Source organism: Pectinophora gossypiella, chromosome 13, assembly GCF_024362695.1.
Source record: "Pectinophora gossypiella chromosome 13, ilPecGoss1.1, whole genome shotgun sequence".
NCBI lineage: Eukaryota > Metazoa > Arthropoda > Insecta > Lepidoptera > Gelechiidae > Pectinophora > Pectinophora gossypiella.
The window spans coordinates 5,110,105-5,129,174 of NC_065416.1; the positions used below are offsets into that span (position 1 = coordinate 5,110,105).

Here is a 19,070-nt window from a genome sequence, read left to right on the forward strand (position 1 = left end):
GGATTACCAAGCTCAGTAACCCTGGTGTCAGCGTTATCACATTCTAAAGAACCATAATACATAACATAACATAAACTGCCTATATACGTCCCACTGCTGGGCACAGGCCTCCCCTCAATTAACCGGAGGGGGTATGGAGCATACTCCACCACGCTGCTCCACTGCGGGTTGGTGGAGGTGTTTTTACGGCTAATAGCCGGGACCAACGGCTTAACGTGCCTTCCGAAGCACGGAATCATCTTACTTTTTCGGACAATCAGGTGATTCAAGCCTGAAAAGTCCTTACCAAACAAAGGACAGTCTCACAAAGTGATTTCGACAACAACCATAATATTCTTAATAAACTTAATTATACTGGACCTAGCGAAAAAAAAACTGTAGGTACATTTACCTAACATAACGAATGTCATACTATCCAGGGTTGTCAAAAACAGTACCTACGTAAATAATGTGTAAGTGTTATTTAATACGAACATTTTTTCCCTCCGGAGCAGGAGGTACAAAACGCAATTGATATCAAACTGACCTGTTTTGTGCTCGGTTAATGGCAATAGGCTCGACCCAAACATGGGACCTAAACATAGATGGCGAAAGTGGGTGTACAACAATATACACCTCCACCTACTCCTGTGGGGATACAAGCCTGATGCAATTTTATGTGTTTGTTATGTAATCAAACTGAACTTCATATCTCGACAAGTCACTCGCAAGTATGACACGACCAGTGAAAGGTCTTTTCTCGTTCAAACATTATTCACTATCTCTGTTTTCTTTGCCCATTCTTAATTCAGCTTTGTGATGTTCATCTATTACTGTCGCTCTCTCCAGCCTGTGCAAAGCTTCTTTCTTCATCATCTCAATCACTGTAGGGAACACAGCTATGGTGGACTCAAAATCTTTCCTATCCAGTTGAAATAGCTCACAATTAGTAACAGCTACTACAGATGTTGTCCTAAACCTGTGTTTCATAACTAAGGCTATTGCTCCGAAGTAATCTCCGTCTTTCAAGTGACCGATCTCCTTTCCAGATTCTGAGTATATCGCCACCGTTCCCTTATCTATGAAATAGAGACAATCTCCTGCGGAAAAGTAAGGTAAGTAACGATTTTATACAACAGTTACGTCTGCACATAAAAAAATCTGTGTTTTCCGTTTTAGGTGGTCTCTTCTCGGGGTCTTAAAAGGCCAAATCAAAGACATCTAAAAAGCAATTTTGTAATTTGACACTGGCGCATAAGCAATAAGTGCGCAATGTTAGCAAAATAATGTCAAATAGCAATATTGCTTTTAGCATCAATGTGGCCTTTTTAAAATTTGGACCCTCCTAGCCCCAAGCGTCGTATATATTGAGAATAGTTACCCAAGGTGTTGATCTTGAAGATGATGTCTCCGGCGAGGAAGATGACCACCTTCAGCTTGGTGCCGATCTGAAGATGCAGGGAGCGCGGCAGGTGTTTCAGGAACGCCACGTGGCTGACTAGCTGCCTGCCCGAGTGCATGATAATGTCTTCCCGTAGTTGCCCTGACACGCAATCCATCATGCGAGATTCCTGTTCGTTAACAAGTTTATCTTCAATACCATTTTTTAGATAAGACAAATAAAAATGAACACTTATTGCCCGCGACTTTGTCCGCGTCTCTTCGGTTATATCGCGGTAAGGACTCTTGCATACCTAGCCAGAGTAAGCTAACAAAATGTTTACCCCGAATGTAATAATAAAGAGAGGATAGAGATATAGAGTACTCTTAAACCGGCGAGCATGCATGAAGTCTGATGATAGTGGAAGAAGCGAAAACGGTGTGTCAGGATCGTAGTAAGTGGAATACCGTGGTTTTTGTCTACCCCAACATGAAATAGGCGTGAACTTATGTATGCGTGCATATAAAATATAACAATAAAGAACAATCAATGCATACCACAAAGAAAAACGATTGAAATCGCACTGCATAGAATTGTAATATCTTTTTCTTGATCCGGTCAGGGAACTTGCGTTGATTCACATATGCCTTCACTTGCAGTGCCATCATGAAGTATTTTGCTCTAGCCGACTCCTGGCCAAACCGCATTATCATGTATTTTATAGTGCTATGAATAACCACGACCTAAAATGAATAAATATTTAAGTAATATATCAAAGTAGACTATGAATTATGGACGGAACAAAACAAACTTGACCTATCCCTTTCTTATACCAAATTTGGTCCATATGCAACTAAGAGGACTCACCTTTCCAACGATCCAAGAAATAATAAAGAAATTCTCAAAGCGACCACCTTCCTTAAGAAGATGTAAGTTCGAATTTTGTCGCAACATGCCAACTGAAAATAGTTGTTGAAGGTGAATTTCAAAGCACCGGAAGCGAATAAGTAGGTATATCAAGGTTCGTGTCACCACAAAAATATCCTATAGAATCTTTTGTCTATCTGCAAATGTCCGGTTGGAACTTTCGTATCTATAACATCTAACTTTATATCCTGATCACTCCCGAACAAGACGTTCGGGTAGCGGCGGGCGACTCCTGCTCACCCCGCCGGTTCGCTCGACGTTGTCCTCGGGATCGCACTCGCTTACGTACGTTGTTGCTTTTCACTAACTTAATTTCTAATTGGATATTTTACAAAAAGACACGGGACTTAGGATTTTTTCGGTAACTTGAATGGACAACCAACGTCTTATCATCTGTTGTGTGAGACCGCATAGTATCCAAGTATCACACACTCCAACGCACGTGCGCACTGCCACCGATCACTTAATAGTTGTTAGATAACAAAAGTAGATACTTGACTATATTTTTCTTGCCTATAATAATTTCAACATACATACATACATACATAAACTCACGCCCGTAATCCCTAATGGGGTGGGCAGAGCCACAAGTAATCAAAGACAACTTGCAGCCACTGTTGATACGAATAATTTCAACGCGCTTCAAAATTTTGAAAATCTTTAATAAGTTTTGAGATCTATAATAAGAGACGCATTTTCCAACCTAACAAGCAGTATACCTACATATGTCCTTAGAAATCTAAAATTAAGGTGCAACTTTATATGTATGACAATTTTTATATCCTTGTTTCGGCGATTAGTTTCGAAAGAAGAAGCAGTAATTGGACTGCTACTTATTGATAGCCGAAATCCGATGGAGATGACAGTTTAAGAAGGAAATTGCTGAAAAGTCTTCGTTACCTACCAGCTCTGTTCGTTGCTAAGGTCAACCTTCTTGTCCACGTAGAATTCCACATGTGGCTAATAGTCATCCAGGATGAGAGGTTAGGATTGTCCGGGAAATAAGTTCCTTCTATTACGTACTCGACATAGAATTGAAACTGAATGTTCCAACACAGGTAATTGCTGATAAGCAACGTCACCTCCACTGCGGTTTTTGTTATAGCCTGGGACATTTCGAATTACGTTAGAAACAAATAGGTAGGTAGGTATGTTATTATAACAATACGTCTACAACTTAGTGTCTATCAATTTAAAAAAAAATATCTCGAAATGGTAAGCAGTGGGGTGTTGTTTTTAAAACGTAGTTGTGACGGTTCTGTTGTGAGTCATGATGTGCTCACTTCACTACTAATGTTTGCCAAAGTTACTATTGAGTTCCTTTCGAAACAGGGATCATCTTACTTTCAGTGATTGGCCTGCAATGTCCTAGTCAAACAAAAACTATTTTTGTGATCCTTTGTTCCGGGTCCCTACCGGGATTCGAACTTGGGACCTCCGGATCGTGAGCCCAATGCTCAAACACTGGATCATAGAGGACGTGGGCCGTAATCAGAATAATTCTATGCAGATACTGTGCCACCAACGCCGCGGCTGCGGGAGTTTGCTCGTGCGCGCTAACTTTTAATATTCAGAATAGGTACTTACACTAAATTCCATAATTTTCATCAAATTCGAAGTGTATTCGAATAATGTCGGCAATTTTAGCACCTTCACCAGTACTGTCGTACAATCTACATGCACGTTTTTTTCGTTTGGGACGAAACATCCGAAAAAATACATAAGGTCTATGATCAGCCAACTCCTGGCGTACCTCCAAATTATTTTATTCAAGTTCAGTACTACGTGCTTAGCCGTATTGCCGTCAACATAACCAGTAAAAAAATTTGAAAGTATGTTTACGAAGAACAGGGCTTCGCAGACTGTCACCACAAATACGCAATAACTCTGAAATGAATAGGAAACCGACCAAATATGTATTTATGAATCTAGGTACATTACATAGTAGGTATAAAAGGAAGTAGACCATACTTATATCCTTGAAAACCAGCGCAGCCCAGTAGGGATCAGCAAGAACCCAGGGATCGACATTAGAAGAAAACACGTATGGGGGAATACTTTCGAGCATGGTCTGCATGACAACAGCACGCACGCGTGGGAACTCTGAGAACCTGTTAATACTAAGTAATCGCGATAACAGGCATCCATGCGTATGGATGGAGCTGCGAATGAAAAGTAACTAAATCAACAAGTTACATTAGGAAAAGCATACGTACATTAAATTGGGTACCAGCGGCGTAGATTGCGTTTACGATGGAGCAAGTTATAAATAAAACTATAGAAAGTATTTCTATAGCTACTCGTAATCGGCTAAACGGATGTATAGCAAATGGGTGGTTTAAGTAATGGTTCTGTATTTCCGCGGACAATTCTGAATAAGATCTGAAAATAAACAAGTACTTATATACTGCCCTCAAAGTTTTCGTTACGATGTCACTAACACCCTGTATATAACACGTAATGTAGAGTCATGTTTGGTTTAGTTGTTTGGTATAACCTATCTACTATCCATCGTACCAAAAAAAGGATGTTATAAACAAAACTAACTTTATGTATGTCTGTGTTCCTGCACTTTAAGCGGTCCTTTTTCTACGCTTATACTTATGTCTACGCTTATGAATTTCCGTTTTAACAAAAATACATGTAAGTACCTGTACATGTGGCGAGCTCGAATATCGCCGCTTCGTACTGTAGTCAAATAGAGGATGAACTTCCTTAATTTTCCACATTTGATGTTGTAGTCATTCGGTATAGAACATTGATGGCCCTTGAAATAGCTGTGTTCTAGATTTTTTTCTGAAAATTCCTCTATCGATTTCTTTTTTGCTTTTTTATCATTCCTATCCTTTGTAATCGAATTATTCATTGTAACTTTACTTATGATATGAAATTTATAATGAAATTAATAACTTTTCTTCTTATATTAAAATATCAAAGTTAAAATATGGCTTCCATCGATTTTCTGCCAAGGAAATCTCCAAAGAGAATATAAATCACTACGTGAAAATGTCCACGTCTCCTATAATACCTAGTCAATCAAATGTCAAATAGTAAGACAAATAAGTACTTTTTACAAATGTTGAGGCTTTGCTTTTTCTATCACAAAGTTTCGCATAATTCATAGATAAAATGAGCTCTCAGCGCTTCCCATTTGTCCGGCCAAGTAGTTAACGCTATTTGAGGCACATGTTCATAAGTCATGTTAAATAAAAATAACAACAATTTAAGTAAGTACGTTTATTTCATTGAAATATTTATCTTTCCATTAGCGACCAAGATAATACAGGTTTGCTCTTTTTCCAAGTTTCTGCGCAAGATTTGGAACAAAATACTGCACTGAGGATTACGTCTTCTCTGTTGTCGATGAGAATTATTTTCCTGTAATCAGAAATAATTAGGGCTGATTAAAATCTAGGAATACTGGAAACGCTATTAATGTAAGAAATCAAAGTAGAGGGATTATATTCAATATCAAATAAAATAACGTAAACGTCAGCAAGTAAATAAACAACAATTATTTATATGGATTATATTACTTTATGTACATATCCAAATGAAGTAGGTAGTACGAGTTAGATATCCCTTGCTACCTGCGGACCCTAATAATAAAGAAGGCACATCCGCTCTAAACCCGGAGGGAGTTTGTGTAATTCAGTTTCTATCTTGACAGATAGAATTGTATCTTACGAGTATGTCCTTCGTTTCAACCAATCACAGTATAGGATTTATATAATGTGTATAGAAACGGAGTTATACAATTAGACCTCTGGTTATCAAAACAGAATCTCTTGAATTTCAGTTTTAAAATACTACTAGGTTTATGGTCTTCTTCTATCGCGTGGATTGTGAGGTGATTTACCAACCTCATCAACCCTGGTGTCAGGGTTATTACTGAGCCGCCAAAGGCCCCTGACCTGGCTCAAATAACAAACTACTTACTTACATTAGTAAGTAGTAACCGGGGCCAATGGCTAAACGTGCCTTCCGAAGGACGGATCATTTTACTTTTTGGACAATCAGGTGATCAGTCTGTAATGTCCTAACCAAACTAGAGATCACAAAGTGATTTTTGTGATTTGTCCCCACCGGGATTCCAGCCCGGGACCTCCGGATCGTGAGCCCAACGGTCAACCACTGGACCACGGGGGCTGTTACGGTAGGTTTATGGCATGTGACAGACACAATAAAGTTCCATTGTTAAGGGCTAATCCTATAAGGGTTTGGATAACTTTACTCACCCAAAACAAAACTCATAGTAAGCATAATCAAACACAGGCTTCTTACAATTGACGTTTTCACATCGTGATACAGGGCCATTTCTGAAATCTTCTTTTATAAAAACTGGTAGATATTTGAAATATTCTTCCATTATATCTGACGGAGTATGATAGTTCTTTTTTCGCGTTTTACTTATATTGTTTCCATATAAATTTTCAGGATAAATAGGTTCAAAACTGTTTCCATTTAGATCACAATTAATTGTGTTTTGTTTGTCAATATTGATGTCCTGGAAATGATCTTCAAGATTGTTCATATTATTGTTACTGTTGTAATCTGAATAAATACTGTAGGTTTCTTGGGATAATCTTTTCGCTGTTTCTGATAAATGTTGGTATAAAACTCTTCTGCATATTTCAAAAAGGCTAGCTGGTGACGCATGGTTGCTGTGTAGGATGCTCTCGTGTTGGGTTGGACATTCCACGTCGAAGTGATATTGCCTTGAATTTTGGGTTATCATCAAACGACATCGAGTATTTGGCGAAATATGTTGATACTTTGGGATGGTTAAACACCTGAAAATTGTAAAAAAGGGAATTAACAAATCAACTCCTTATCTACCTATTTTATAGACGAAGGATATTATTTCTAGGTACTTATGATAAACTTATCATCATCTCCCTAGCGTTATCCCAATTTCACAGGGTCCGCTTACCAATCCGAAAAGTTTGACAGGTCCGGTTTTTATGTAAACGACAGTGAAGCGAGCGTTTAGGTATGCTAAACTAGGAACTTCTTCTCTTCTCTTCTATCATGTGGGTTGTGAGGTGAATTACCAACCTCAAACTAATAAAAACATAGACCACTTTTAGCTAACTGCATCCCGATCATGACGTGGAGGTAATGTGTTTTTTTCACATTGATCAGCGGTAATCACCAGCCTCATGGGTTGAGATGCATCTAAAGACTTTGTATCAAAAGTGGTTGCAAGTTACATACTTGTGGCTCAAACTACCCCTTCAACAATTACAAGCGTGAGTTTTGATGTGATGTACGCATGTGCATAAATATTTTTTACAAGTATTAATAAGTAACCGTACCCAATATTAAGACTTCTCGTTTGCTGGTCTCTGAACATGTGGTACCACAATGAGTAGGGGATGGTCTTCAGAGTGCTGTTCCTCCAGAACCGGAACTCACAGTGGTGGTAGTTGTACACCGGCCTTTGAGGCAGCCACCTTAATTTATTGTCTGAAAATAATAAAATCATTTGGATAAAATTTCAGAACCGAACGGGTAGTAGGCGTGATCCTGTGTCATGTATACAGGATGTTGGTGACATCGTAAGGAAAACTTTGAGAGACGATTCAGACCATGATTCTGTGTTGATATCAAGTGGAATTTTCCGTCGCAAAAGTATAGTTTATAATAGAAATTCCACTTGACATCGACTCAGAATCATGGTCTGAATCATCCCCCTCAGTATCTGTTACGATGTCACTAACACCCTGTATGTGTAAATATGTAATATCAGATTGAGAGAATAGTCAGTGCTTATATGAGAAAAGCCACACATAAATACACACGTAAACTCTCGCTTATTTCCCACCGGGGTAAGCAGAGACCATGTAATTCCATCTACTTCTATCCCGACTTACCTTCTTCTCTAAATATCTCCTTTATAAGATTTTCTTTACGGAAAACATAACATTAATTTCTAATGTAACAAAATGGTTTTTGAGAAATATTTCCGTGTGATAAGTGTTGAGTAGGACAATTAACTGGATTGGTTGGAGATGTCCTTAGAAAAGGTTACGTACGATCTACTCTGATCCTGCGTACGTATTTCGTGCGATTGATGAATGTGGAGGAAGCAAGAGAAGCGTGAAGCAAATGGAATTCCATAGTCTCTGCTTACCCCGATGGGAAATAGGCGTGAGTTTATGTATGTATGCATTCAAGATAAAGATATATATTTATTAACACTCGTTCACTTAACACTTTCAAGGACTGAATGACTACAGGCGCTGTCCCGATTTCAAGTGTCATTTAAAAAACAATGGCCGGTGGTCAGTGACTTTGAGTGTTAATAGTAACTCTTTAGGTTAAATAGCACAAACACTAGGCCTACGTACTTACCTGTCTCGCACTTTTTAACTCTATTTCTTACAAACGTTGTTTTAACGGCCTCCGTGGTCCAGTGGTTGAGCATTCTGCTCATGATCCGGAGGTCCCGGGTTCGAATCCCGGTTGGGACAAATCATTTTGTGATCCCTAGGTTGGTTAGGACATTGCAGGCTGATCACCTGATTGTCCAGAAGTAAGTTGATCCGTGTTTCGGAAGGCACGTTAAGCCGTTGGTCTCGGTTACTACTTACTGATGTAAGTACGTAGTCGTTACATGAGTCACGTCACATTTGGTGGCTCAATAATAACCCTGACACCAGGGTTGATGAGGTTGGTCATCTACCTCACAGCCCACACGATAGAAGAAGAACCAACTTTGTACAAGCGAAGTACACTGATACACATGCCTGTCCTAAAATCTCGAATTAGTGGCCGTAAAGTCCAAAGCAACAGTTAGCAAGAATGTCGGTAGTCGGTAGTAACGGTTAGATAATAAACCATCGTGATATATCAAGATCTCGCTTCCTCATTGATTTGTTTGGCCTATTTAAAGATATTTGTTTAGCGGTTGCATCACTTTACCTCATTAAAGATGACGGGTGCAGTCATGTGTATAGAGCTTTATAGGTGTTTGTTTAGAAAATGAAAAGCTTTTTTGAGTGATAGACACACAATAAGCTTGCTCGTAACATGAAGTGCATTAGAAAATGCTAAAATATATTTAGAAAATACTAGTTGGTTAAAGAGAGATTAATAATGTTTTTATTATAAACTCAGGTGGCTAACATGCTTTTATTAGTAACAACTAATGTGGAATCTAATGGACTGAATATAGAACCTACAAGGTAATTATACATTTTGTTTTTCTCTATGTTACTAAAAGCAACAAAGTATATCCTTTGACACAAATCAATAGCCATGTATATAATGACACACACACAACATATATACTATATATAAATAATCAATTACCACAAACCGATAAGTACCGAAGCAATCTCAGCTCTGCGATCCTTAGTGGCAACTCGCACAACTCATTCTCGTCCAAAATAAGGAATTTCAGACTCCGCACGTCGCCAATCTCCTCTGGAATCTTCCTCAATCGATTACCACTGACGTCCAAACATTTCAGGAATTTTAACTTTGAAATGTCAGGGGGCAGCTCAGTAATATCGTTCCCGCTCAAATATAAACTTTCAAGGTGCACCAACTTCCCTATGTCTCTTGGAATGCGCGAAATCAAGTTTTCCTTCAGATATATGTCAGTTACTTCTTCTTCATCGCCCTTTAGTTTTTGTATGGGGAATTCCGTAAAACCTCTATAGTTCCAGTGAAGAATATTGGTTGGTAAGTCGTGTTCCATTTTTTTATTTGTTATACTCAAGTTAAGCAAAACCGTACTTTTCCAAGTCTTTATCTTTCATTTATTTGAGTATTGTATGAGATTATTTAGGTTTTCTGTTAGAAAAGGCGCACTTGATAAGTAGGTACGTTTTTACAAACTTCTAAAATGGTTTTCAGGAGACACGTGTCATAATTAATGTTAATATTTAGGTATTTAATGGTTGCTTAATTAACAGGCTTCGAATCTTAGGTATCAATACACTCAAGGCGATCAATAACCTAATACGAGTAACGAATATGCTCGTCAACTTTTTTCTACAGATAACAAATCCGTTAAATTGTAGACGAGTGACCCGAGTTCCCGCGCTAACAACACTGCATCCCGAGTATTCCCGCGCACCGCGGCGTACGGGATTATTTTTAAAACTATAACAAGGTCTTTGCTTTTATATTTTTATCGAATTGACGATAAACTAGCCAGGCACCTATGTGTTGTCATAATAACGTGATTTTGATCCGAGACAAAACTTATACCTAAATAGGTTAATATCACAAGGATCTGCAAGTTGTCCAGTAGAAAACTTAAAAAAAGAAATAAGTGGATAGATACTTGCAATATTTTTGTTTTTGTCGTGTTGGCGTGCCGTATTGGCTAGAACTAAGTCTTCAAAGACCATGAGATTCAGGACCCGATTAAAATTTGGATAAAATTTGCACCCTAAAGTTAGTTATTGTATGTAGATTGCCTGCAAGAGATTGCTATCTTAGCAATAAGGCCGCCAGTTGTACTATCTAACTGATTATAATTGGTTATTTTTTAATATTTATTTTAAGTGCAATAAACAGTTTTTGTATTGTATTTTATAACGTAACGAAGTATAATTTGAAACTTTTCCTACTGATTTACATTATGTACTTCTGCATTTTTCTACGGTACGCTTATGGGAATTATGCAGGACAAGAAAACTAGTTGACAATTTCGAATGTGAACTATCTTAAGTAAATTGGCCTATAACTGATTGTAGTCATCAACCTTGTGCTCTATTTCTAGAGATTTCCCACGCAAATAGATTACGACACGTATCATGGGTTTAGCGTGACATGTACATCTACATAATACATACACACTTTCTTCGACATTATCTATGTCTGAATACGCTTTTATTTAAGTACTCTCTTTTTAAGTATTCTCACAAAAAAAATATGATTGTTTTTTTCTCCAATAATGACTGTAATTGTGTTTGTAAGATCTTGTTCAGAAGGCGCGATTTACTCGCGTTTTCATACCACAGAGTAATTTGATTACTTTATAGATTCCTGCATGATTGGAGATGTGCGTATGTATCGGTACGATGTTAAGTACTTTATGGTAGGACAACGCGTATAAATCGCCTCATCTGGACAGGCTCTAAGTAGAACATATAATTACTATTTTGTAATTATCCTTTTTGTTGGGTTTATGTGCAATAAAGTGTTTTGTAAAACATGATATAAACACAACTACTCCGTCCGACTGATTCGTGTTTCGGAGAGCACGTTAAACAGTCGGTCCCGGCTAATATTTACTTAGTAAGTATGTAGTCGTTACTCGAGCAATGTCAGGGGTCTTTAGCGGCTCAATAGTAACCCTGACGCCAGGTTAAATCAAGTCGGTAAATGACCTAACAACCAAGACGATACAAGGAGATGGAACTAATTAAATGGTTGAGCCAAAATATTACTTTTCATGTCTCAATATTCTTTCAAATTTGTCCAAGTAACAAGCTGAAACTTCAACACGTACGGAGTAATAACCAGAACAGTTTTCGAGGTATAAAGCAATATTTTCAAGTGCGATATCTTCGGTATTGGGCCGGAGTTGGCTGCAGTCCAACCCGCCAACTGTGCCGGGTCGAGGACAGTCGAGTGGGTATATATGTTATATCATTGGTCGTTGTACATTCATAAACAGTAATATCGTCGACAGAAAAAAAAGCAGCAAGCGGGTCTGGAGGTAAGAAAAACATAACGCCATCATCAGCTGGTTATCATCCGGCATGATTCCAAAGGTGACTAAGTAAGTAGGTAAAGGACTTCTGTTCACGCCTAAATGTGGACCTATTACTCTACGGTTCATTTCGGAAGAAAACGTAAACGTAGATGGAAATCTAGGACTACTATAGGTTTGAATTAAATTGAATAAGACACTACCTGGGTTTCTTATTTAATTCCTGTACATTTATAGAACACACGTCATAGTTTTTATCAAAGTAGACAAAATATAAGCAGATAATTTTCAGTGCCTAGTAGGTACTGCAATTTTCGGCCAAGTAGTTAATGCCTGTTTTTTTTAGAGGAGCTCGGTGGCGCAGCGGTTTTCGCTCACGCGAGTCCCTCTCAAATTCACCGTCTACAGGTAATACAAAATGGTTTCATGCGGAAAGCCACGGGAGCTCCGTGGTTCCTTCGCAATGAAAATCTGCACATTGACCTAGGTCTGCCAACCATTGCCCAATGGCTCAAATTAGCTTCCAAACGTTTTTTCGATTCTGCTCCGCACCACCCAAATCCCCTGGTAGTTGCGGCTTCCGAGTACATTCCGCTTAGGGACGGTACTGAAAAGTATCGGCGTCCGAAGGACGTAATATACGATCCCGACGACCCGATCACTCTAGCCATAGAGGCAGCCAATCAGCTCGCGACACCAAACACTTCAGGTCCCCGATACCGACCCCGCCGGCGTGGTCGACGATTTCCCTCATTCAGCGCTTATCGCTATCGACCCACTAGGGTCGATTAATTCTTTCAAATATTTTTCCTCTCAGACGACGCCCTGAGCCGAGGTTCGCGCCCAACTGGGCACCCTCAGGCCTGTTGTCTTAAACGTTGTACCGGGTGAGAGCCTTCAGCGCTCCCCGTTTGTCCGGCCAAGTAGTTAATGCCATCTGCGGCAAATCTACAATAAGTCACGTCATAAAATAAAGCAGCGGTAAACGCGCTCGGTCTGCGATTGTTGAAGTTAAGCAACTTTCGCAAAGGCCGGTCATAGGATGGGTGACCACAAAAAAAAGAAAGTTTTCATCTCGAGCTCCTCCGTGCTTCGGAAGGCACGTTAAGCCGTTGGTCCCGGCTGCATTAGCAGTCGTTAATAACCACCAATCCGCACTGGGCCCGCGTGGTGGTTTAAGGCCCAATCTCCCTATCCATCCATAGGGAAGGCCCGTGCCCCTGCAGTGGGGACGTTAATGGGCTGATGATGATGATGAGTTAATGCCATCTGCGACAAATCTACAATAAGTCACGTCAAAATCAAATTGAACTGCAATCATAAGAAGATAACATAGAACACGTTCAGCTGCTTGTCTTCCCGGGCATGTCGTAAAAACCGACAGAGGGATTGCGTCCTCTAACATGATGGACTAATGTTATGGGCGATAGGCTGATCCCTTATCACCATAAGGTTCATCATATCCATCTTAGGACTTCGTATCAACAGTGGCTGCAAGTTGTCTTTGATTACTTGTGGCTCTGCCCACCCCATTTGGGATTACGGGCGTGAGTTTATGTATGTATGTATGTATAAGAAGATAAAGTAATTAAACTGCAATAAGTATGTTATACTAACATTTATTCGAGGAGTCCATTCACAAAGTGATTAAATAAGTACATTATATTACAAAAATATCTACAATATAGAAAGGTGCTATAGAAAACATTTAGAAACGACCGATTCAACTACATTTTAAACTTTATAATTATTAAAATCACTATCACACAATTATTAGCACTATGAGATCAGACTTCAGAAGTATTTTTGATAAATATTATAAAAATCTAAAAGTTTCAAGTATACATTTCAATATAGGTATTTTAAATAAATACAAATCTAAAGGACTAGATAAGGCGATGACAATTTTATAAATTTATAAATAAGTCACCATACTCATATAAATACGAGATCAGGGTAGTTAAAAAGGCAACATTGAAGCAATTCATCTAAAAAGCATTATTGCTATTTTGAAAGTTGTTGACATTGCGCACTTAGGTCTACATATCTACATACGCAAATGTCAAATTGCAATGTTCCTTTCTTAGATGAATTGCATCCATATGGCCTTGTAACCCCCCTGTTTTATAAACACTTTTACAAAGGGACTAACTTAAACAAAGGCGATTTTTTTTCTTACACAATCGTAAGGATGTATTGTTACCCATAGACAGTTACAGACTAGGTTATTTTCTTACAAACTAAGACATTAAACATTTTCGCAAGTATATATTTTTCTACTTTACATAAACAGCTTAACTTTTCGCTCATAATAAAACAAGGTACAGAAAATATCTAATTACAGTCTGTAAGTAAATAATGTAATACTCAGTGATTAAATTAATACAACATTTAAATACACGTCACTTGCAGTATAGTTGTGTCACTGATAGATAGAAGTGATAGAAATGTGAGGATTACAGTGATTGGTGACCAGCCTACCACGTACAATCCCTATAATAGTTATTATTACTAGGTATTTATTAAAACTTATTTCGAATCCAGCATAGGCCTAAACCAATGATCGAATTTGTTTTCAAATTCATGTTTGGATCATAAATGATTATCACGTGCTCAGCGGTGAAGGAAAACATCGTAAGGAAACTCACATTCCCGAGAAATGCATTTTTTGAGGTAATGTGACCTAACCTGTATTAGGCTAGTTTTCCCTTCGCAGGTTGGAAGGTCAGACAGGCAGTCGCTTCTGTAAAAAACTGGATCTGTCAAATCTTCAGGTTATGTAAGTCGACCCTGTTAAAAACCGGATAATGCTAGGGTGATGATGATTTGTTAAAACTTATTATTTGAAGGCAAATGGTGGAAAATATTACATGAGTTGAGCATGTATGAGCAGAATAATGTTAAGAATTTTAATGTCTAGATATTGAGGTCAACTTCTAAACTAAAAATGATTCAGTGACCCATGAGAATCACTGATGTCGTTAACACAGTTGTATATATAGCTATCTACGGTCGAGTTGATGATAGTTAGAAGTTTTAGGGGAAGTGTGGGTGATGGTCTACTGACGTCTACAATCATAAAATGTGCACGCGGCACCATCATACATCACGGTAGCTCATCGCAATCGTCCGATTTAAAGACTGACATTCGAATGACTTGTTCTTGATAGTAAAATCGTCATGGCGCTCTCATGTGGACCCTGGTGCCGGACTCACCTGAGTTATCAATTTATCTTAAGTGCAGTTTTCACTAACACAGTTGGATCGACCATTATAGACGGCGATACTGCTCATCACCTACGAGTATCACGTTGGTCTAACAGAAAGCTCGGTAAGGTATGGGTACTTAGTTAATCTTGCAATGGATGTACCTCTGACTACCACAATTGGGATACAGTCGTGAGGTTATGTGTTATGTTATGCTCTCATGTGGCGATTTTCAGTACCTAATAGCAATTCAATTTGAGTAGAATATCGTTTGAAATACGATTTAACCCAAAATGCGGTAGGCTGCTGAAGACGTAGGTATCAACTTGTCCCTCAAGTATACCTGGGAGATTAAAAAGGTCATGAAGCAATTCATCGTAGAAGCAATATTGCAATTTGACATTTGCATATGTAAAAGTAAGTGCGCATTTACAACAACTGTCCAATAGAAATATTGTTTTTTAAAATTAAATGCTTCATGGAATTTTTAACTTTAGGTAGCTTGTCTTTATTAAATAACGCATCATCTGATAAATACTTAAAACCGTCGAATGAGGCGCACGCGGCGGCCGCGGCCATCGCCCTCGTCGTCACTGTCTACTGATGGCTGCCGATGGCCCAGCATCATGGCTTGGATATCCGGGTTAAGGGGCAGGGCGGGGAATGACGAGCGACGCACCATTGGTACTGGCCGAGCCCCTGGAAACAGTTAAGCTGGGTCACAGATCGTAGAAGATTTGTTTTCTCAATGGTTAACTTTCTTCTCCTTCCTAGTATGAACCCAGATAGATGAAACCACTAGAAAAAAGAGAATTATAATAATAAGGAACAAAATTACTGTTTGTTCCCCTAGACATTTTTCATAATACTTCTATCATAAGTCTATTTAGATCATATTTTGCAGGTTTTATTTTACCATCACATTTATGGGGTTGATTCTTTAAATTGATGATTGTTCTCTGGTGAATGTCGCATTCATAATAATCCACTTTTGATTTTTACTGGTTTTATTATACTTTAAAGCTAAAGCAGAGAAAAAAATTAAAACAAAATAAACCATATTAAGCTAAGATGCGCTAACTACGTGGGGCGCTGAGAAAGTGCTCGAAGAAAATGCACTTTGATTGAAGGCATTGTTATACGTTAGTGTCATAAAAGCCATAGCTATTTTAAAAACTTTCGACGTTTTAGTTATTTTCGAGACCATATTTTGTTTCAGACCCGGTTTTGTATTAGTAAAGTTATTAAGTACATTGTTATTACTACTAAGTGACTGAGTCTTACCGTAGGCATCTAAATATTTCCCTTGCTAGATTAACACATAGCAAATTCAAGCCTTTGATTAATCTAATGGAAGTGCTGATTCATGTGACCAGTCGTCTGAATATAATCCCTCTGATATATGAAATTGCGACATGTTACATGAACAATAAAAGTAAAATAATATTTGTGTTTGTATCAGTAAGTTATATTTACGAGTTACGACTACTACGGTTAATAACGTTTACAGTTCTAAACTAATTTTGTGTTTATTCAAATGTTAACAGTTGAATACATTGCAATACCCACACAAAGTAACTAAATACTCCTACATAATGAACCTCGAAAAGAAATATCATACTTTCTCATGCATTTCTAATAATAACAATTTTCTACGCAAGATAATAAACTAGTGAGCCAATGAAGCCAAATTGAAACTACACTAATTAGTAACAACTTCTAGCTACGACTGTGAACAATTACCTGAAAATCTTTTTCAGTCGTCAGACAGACCTTGTTTTGAAACAGAGAAATGAAAACAATGACAGAAGAGACAGATTAGTGTTAGACCTTGAGAATTAAACATTTAGCATTCACGTGAAATGTAACATTCATTCATTTCCAATCGATATCTGAAAGAGAAAGCTAGAACATTTCAAGCATATTGCTTTTTTAATGTTTGTTGCGGTTTTGATCATTATCAACAATTTGGTAAATGTTGTGATAAATAATAAATGAATCTTAAAATATAAACATTACAACTTCACCCTAATGATACCGATGATATCGAGCATTTCAGATCCCATTATAATTTTGTAGGTTTTCAAATATGGGTTTTCGATTATATTAATGCTAGCCAAATAAATATTTATAATTGTTGATAATGAAAGTAGCGCAATCAAATGTAAGTGGTACAAGATAATTAATAAGTAAGTATACTAAAAAAATGAAATGCTTACCAAAGAGCTTTGCAACTGATTGCCTTTTTACTAATTTCGGTTCTGAGGTATCGCCGATCGATGCAGGGGCTGACCCCTCCGTCTGAACTTTTCTATCACTCAAATATGAATTTGTGGAATCCCCTCTCGTGTACTTTGGTTGACGTCGTGATTTCTTTCCTTCGTCTTTGCTTGTCATTCCTTCTGATATTTGAAATAGCTGAAGTCCGAATTTGCTGGATTCCCTTCTGAGTGGCTTTTTATTTGCAAATTCTGCCAGCGATTGCCGTCTTTCGCCATCTGGATTTAACTTTCTTCTTTGTCTTTCTTCTTCTTTCACTTTGATAACATCTAAGATCGCGTTGAGAACTAGTACGATCAAAAAAATGGTTATTCCTATGACTGTAACTGCGTTGGCGTCGGTTTCCATATCTTCAGGCTTATTCTTGCATTTCCCGGGGGGTTTCTCTGTGAACACTTGTAACACGCTGCAAGCGTTTTTTATAAATAATGGAATGACTTTTGCTTTGATTTCTTCTTTTATTACTTCTGTTTTATTCTCTTGAATTATTTCGATTTCTGTTTGAACTTTCTGAACCACAGATTCTAAGTTGTCCGTATTTTCCACAATCGTGGTATCTTTCGTGAACCACGAGTGAACACTGTATAAGAAATAAATGACCACGGAGAGGATAAAAAGTAAGATCTTACGTTCGTTCATGTTTACATCGCAAAAGCACTGGTTTGTTTTGACAGCGACCGCGCGTGCGTGTTGCTATTTGTGTAGTTTACTGATGTACGAAGTTACAAAGCTTCCTATTGATTTATGTATCCCATCCCGTCACGTTTTCACGGTATTAGTGTTTTAATTTTTTATGCGATTACTGTCCGCGTGACGTTGTGTTTTGTTTGCACTGAGGTGGCGGCTACCCTCAGGCCATCTGCGCATGTGCGGGTAGGGCAGCCCGGCCAGTTGTCGCGTCGTTTACGTGTTGGTACTAGCTACCGATCCATCCATATCCGAGGCCCGAACTCTCGAATATATACTTTACCGCTCAGTAATAAGTAATGAAAAGCTCAGAGCAGAAATTATACGATGGCAATGACGTTTGACGGGCACGTTTCATACTAATCATAGTAAAATAGGTAGATGCTTACTTACATACCGTAATAAAGTGTGATAATGCGGCAAAATATTTTAATTTTTGCACGTTATCTTGTACTCGTAACTAACCAGATAAAACTTATCATATTAATTTCGGTGCATATTGCAATTGTTGATTCTAGATAAGCTTTGTATTTTAATAAGTTATCTGTTTATTGATCCTATGCAAATGAGATAATTATGTTTATGGCGTGTGTGTGGACAGGATCATATTTGTTGTTCCTATGTTATGTAACTACTCGGCTTCTTTTAGGAAAGTCAAAGGGGCCAAAACATTTTTAATATTTGGATAGATGTGCACAGAAACCTATGAATTGCATGACACCTTATAAGTTCGTTCGCGATCAATATGTTAGCTTAATTTATTGAAAGGTGTATTTGAACTAGTCATTATATTAATGTAATAGTAAATACAAGGGGTGAACTATAATGTTATTTTTGTTGGCACGGCTTAATGTGGGTACGTTTGTTTGTCATGTCAAATGTCACAGAAAATAATAAGTAAGTAAATCATAATTATAATAAAACACTTTGATG

At 38.0% G+C, this 19,070-nt stretch overlaps 2 protein-coding genes across 2 annotated transcripts; both read right to left on the reverse strand.

Moving 5' to 3' along the window:
- Positions 1–578: 578 nt before the first annotated feature.
- On the reverse strand, positions 579–5,153 carry LOC126371993 (potassium/sodium hyperpolarization-activated cyclic nucleotide-gated channel 3-like). The gene is made up of 8 exons (XM_050017491.1): positions 4,939–5,153; positions 4,504–4,669; positions 3,875–4,174; positions 3,192–3,393; positions 2,228–2,319; positions 1,918–2,103; positions 1,361–1,550; positions 579–1,079 (listed from the first exon to the last, which is right to left on the reverse strand). The coding sequence occupies exons 1-8, from the start codon at positions 5,151–5,153 to the stop codon at positions 751–753; spliced, it is 1,680 nt and encodes a 559-aa protein (XP_049873448.1). The 3' UTR covers positions 579–750.
- Positions 5,154–5,509: 356 nt separating this feature from the next.
- Positions 5,510–18,295, reverse strand: LOC126371916 (uncharacterized). Its single transcript, XM_050017364.1, has 4 exons — positions 17,390–18,295; positions 7,606–7,756; positions 6,526–7,080; positions 5,510–5,665 (listed from the first exon to the last, which is right to left on the reverse strand). Exons 1-4 carry the CDS (start codon positions 18,087–18,089, stop codon positions 5,542–5,544), a joined length of 1,530 nt encoding a protein of 509 aa, XP_049873321.1. The 5' UTR covers positions 18,090–18,295; the 3' UTR covers positions 5,510–5,541.
- Positions 18,296–19,070: the final 775 nt, after the last annotated feature.

What these genes read in the sequence shown, in the direction of transcription:
- LOC126371993 (XM_050017491.1), bottom strand. Translation starts at nt 5,153, where the DNA reads ATGAATAATTCGATTACAAAGGATAGGAATGATAAAAAAGCAAAAAAG. An exon ending in TTTCTTGGATCGTTGGAAAG is followed by an intron (nt 2,104 to 2,227) that starts GTGAGTCCTCTT and finishes TATTCATTTTAG; the next exon opens with GTCGTGGTTATTCATAGCAC. An exon ending in TTCAATCGTTTTTCTTTGTG is followed by an intron (nt 1,551 to 1,917) that starts GTATGCATTGAT and finishes GTTAACGAACAG; the next exon opens with GAATCTCGCATGATGGATTG.
- LOC126371916 (XM_050017364.1), bottom strand. Translation starts at nt 18,089, where the DNA reads ATGAACGAACGTAAGATCTTACTTTTTATCCTCTCCGTGGTCATTTAT. An exon ending in ACGAGAAGTCTTAATATTGG is followed by an intron (nt 7,081 to 7,605) that starts GTACGGTTACTT and finishes TACAATTTTCAG; the next exon opens with GTGTTTAACCATCCCAAAGT. An exon ending in TACTATGAGTTTTGTTTTGG is followed by an intron (nt 5,666 to 6,525) that starts GTGAGTAAAGTT and finishes TTCTGATTACAG; the next exon opens with GAAAATAATTCTCATCGACA.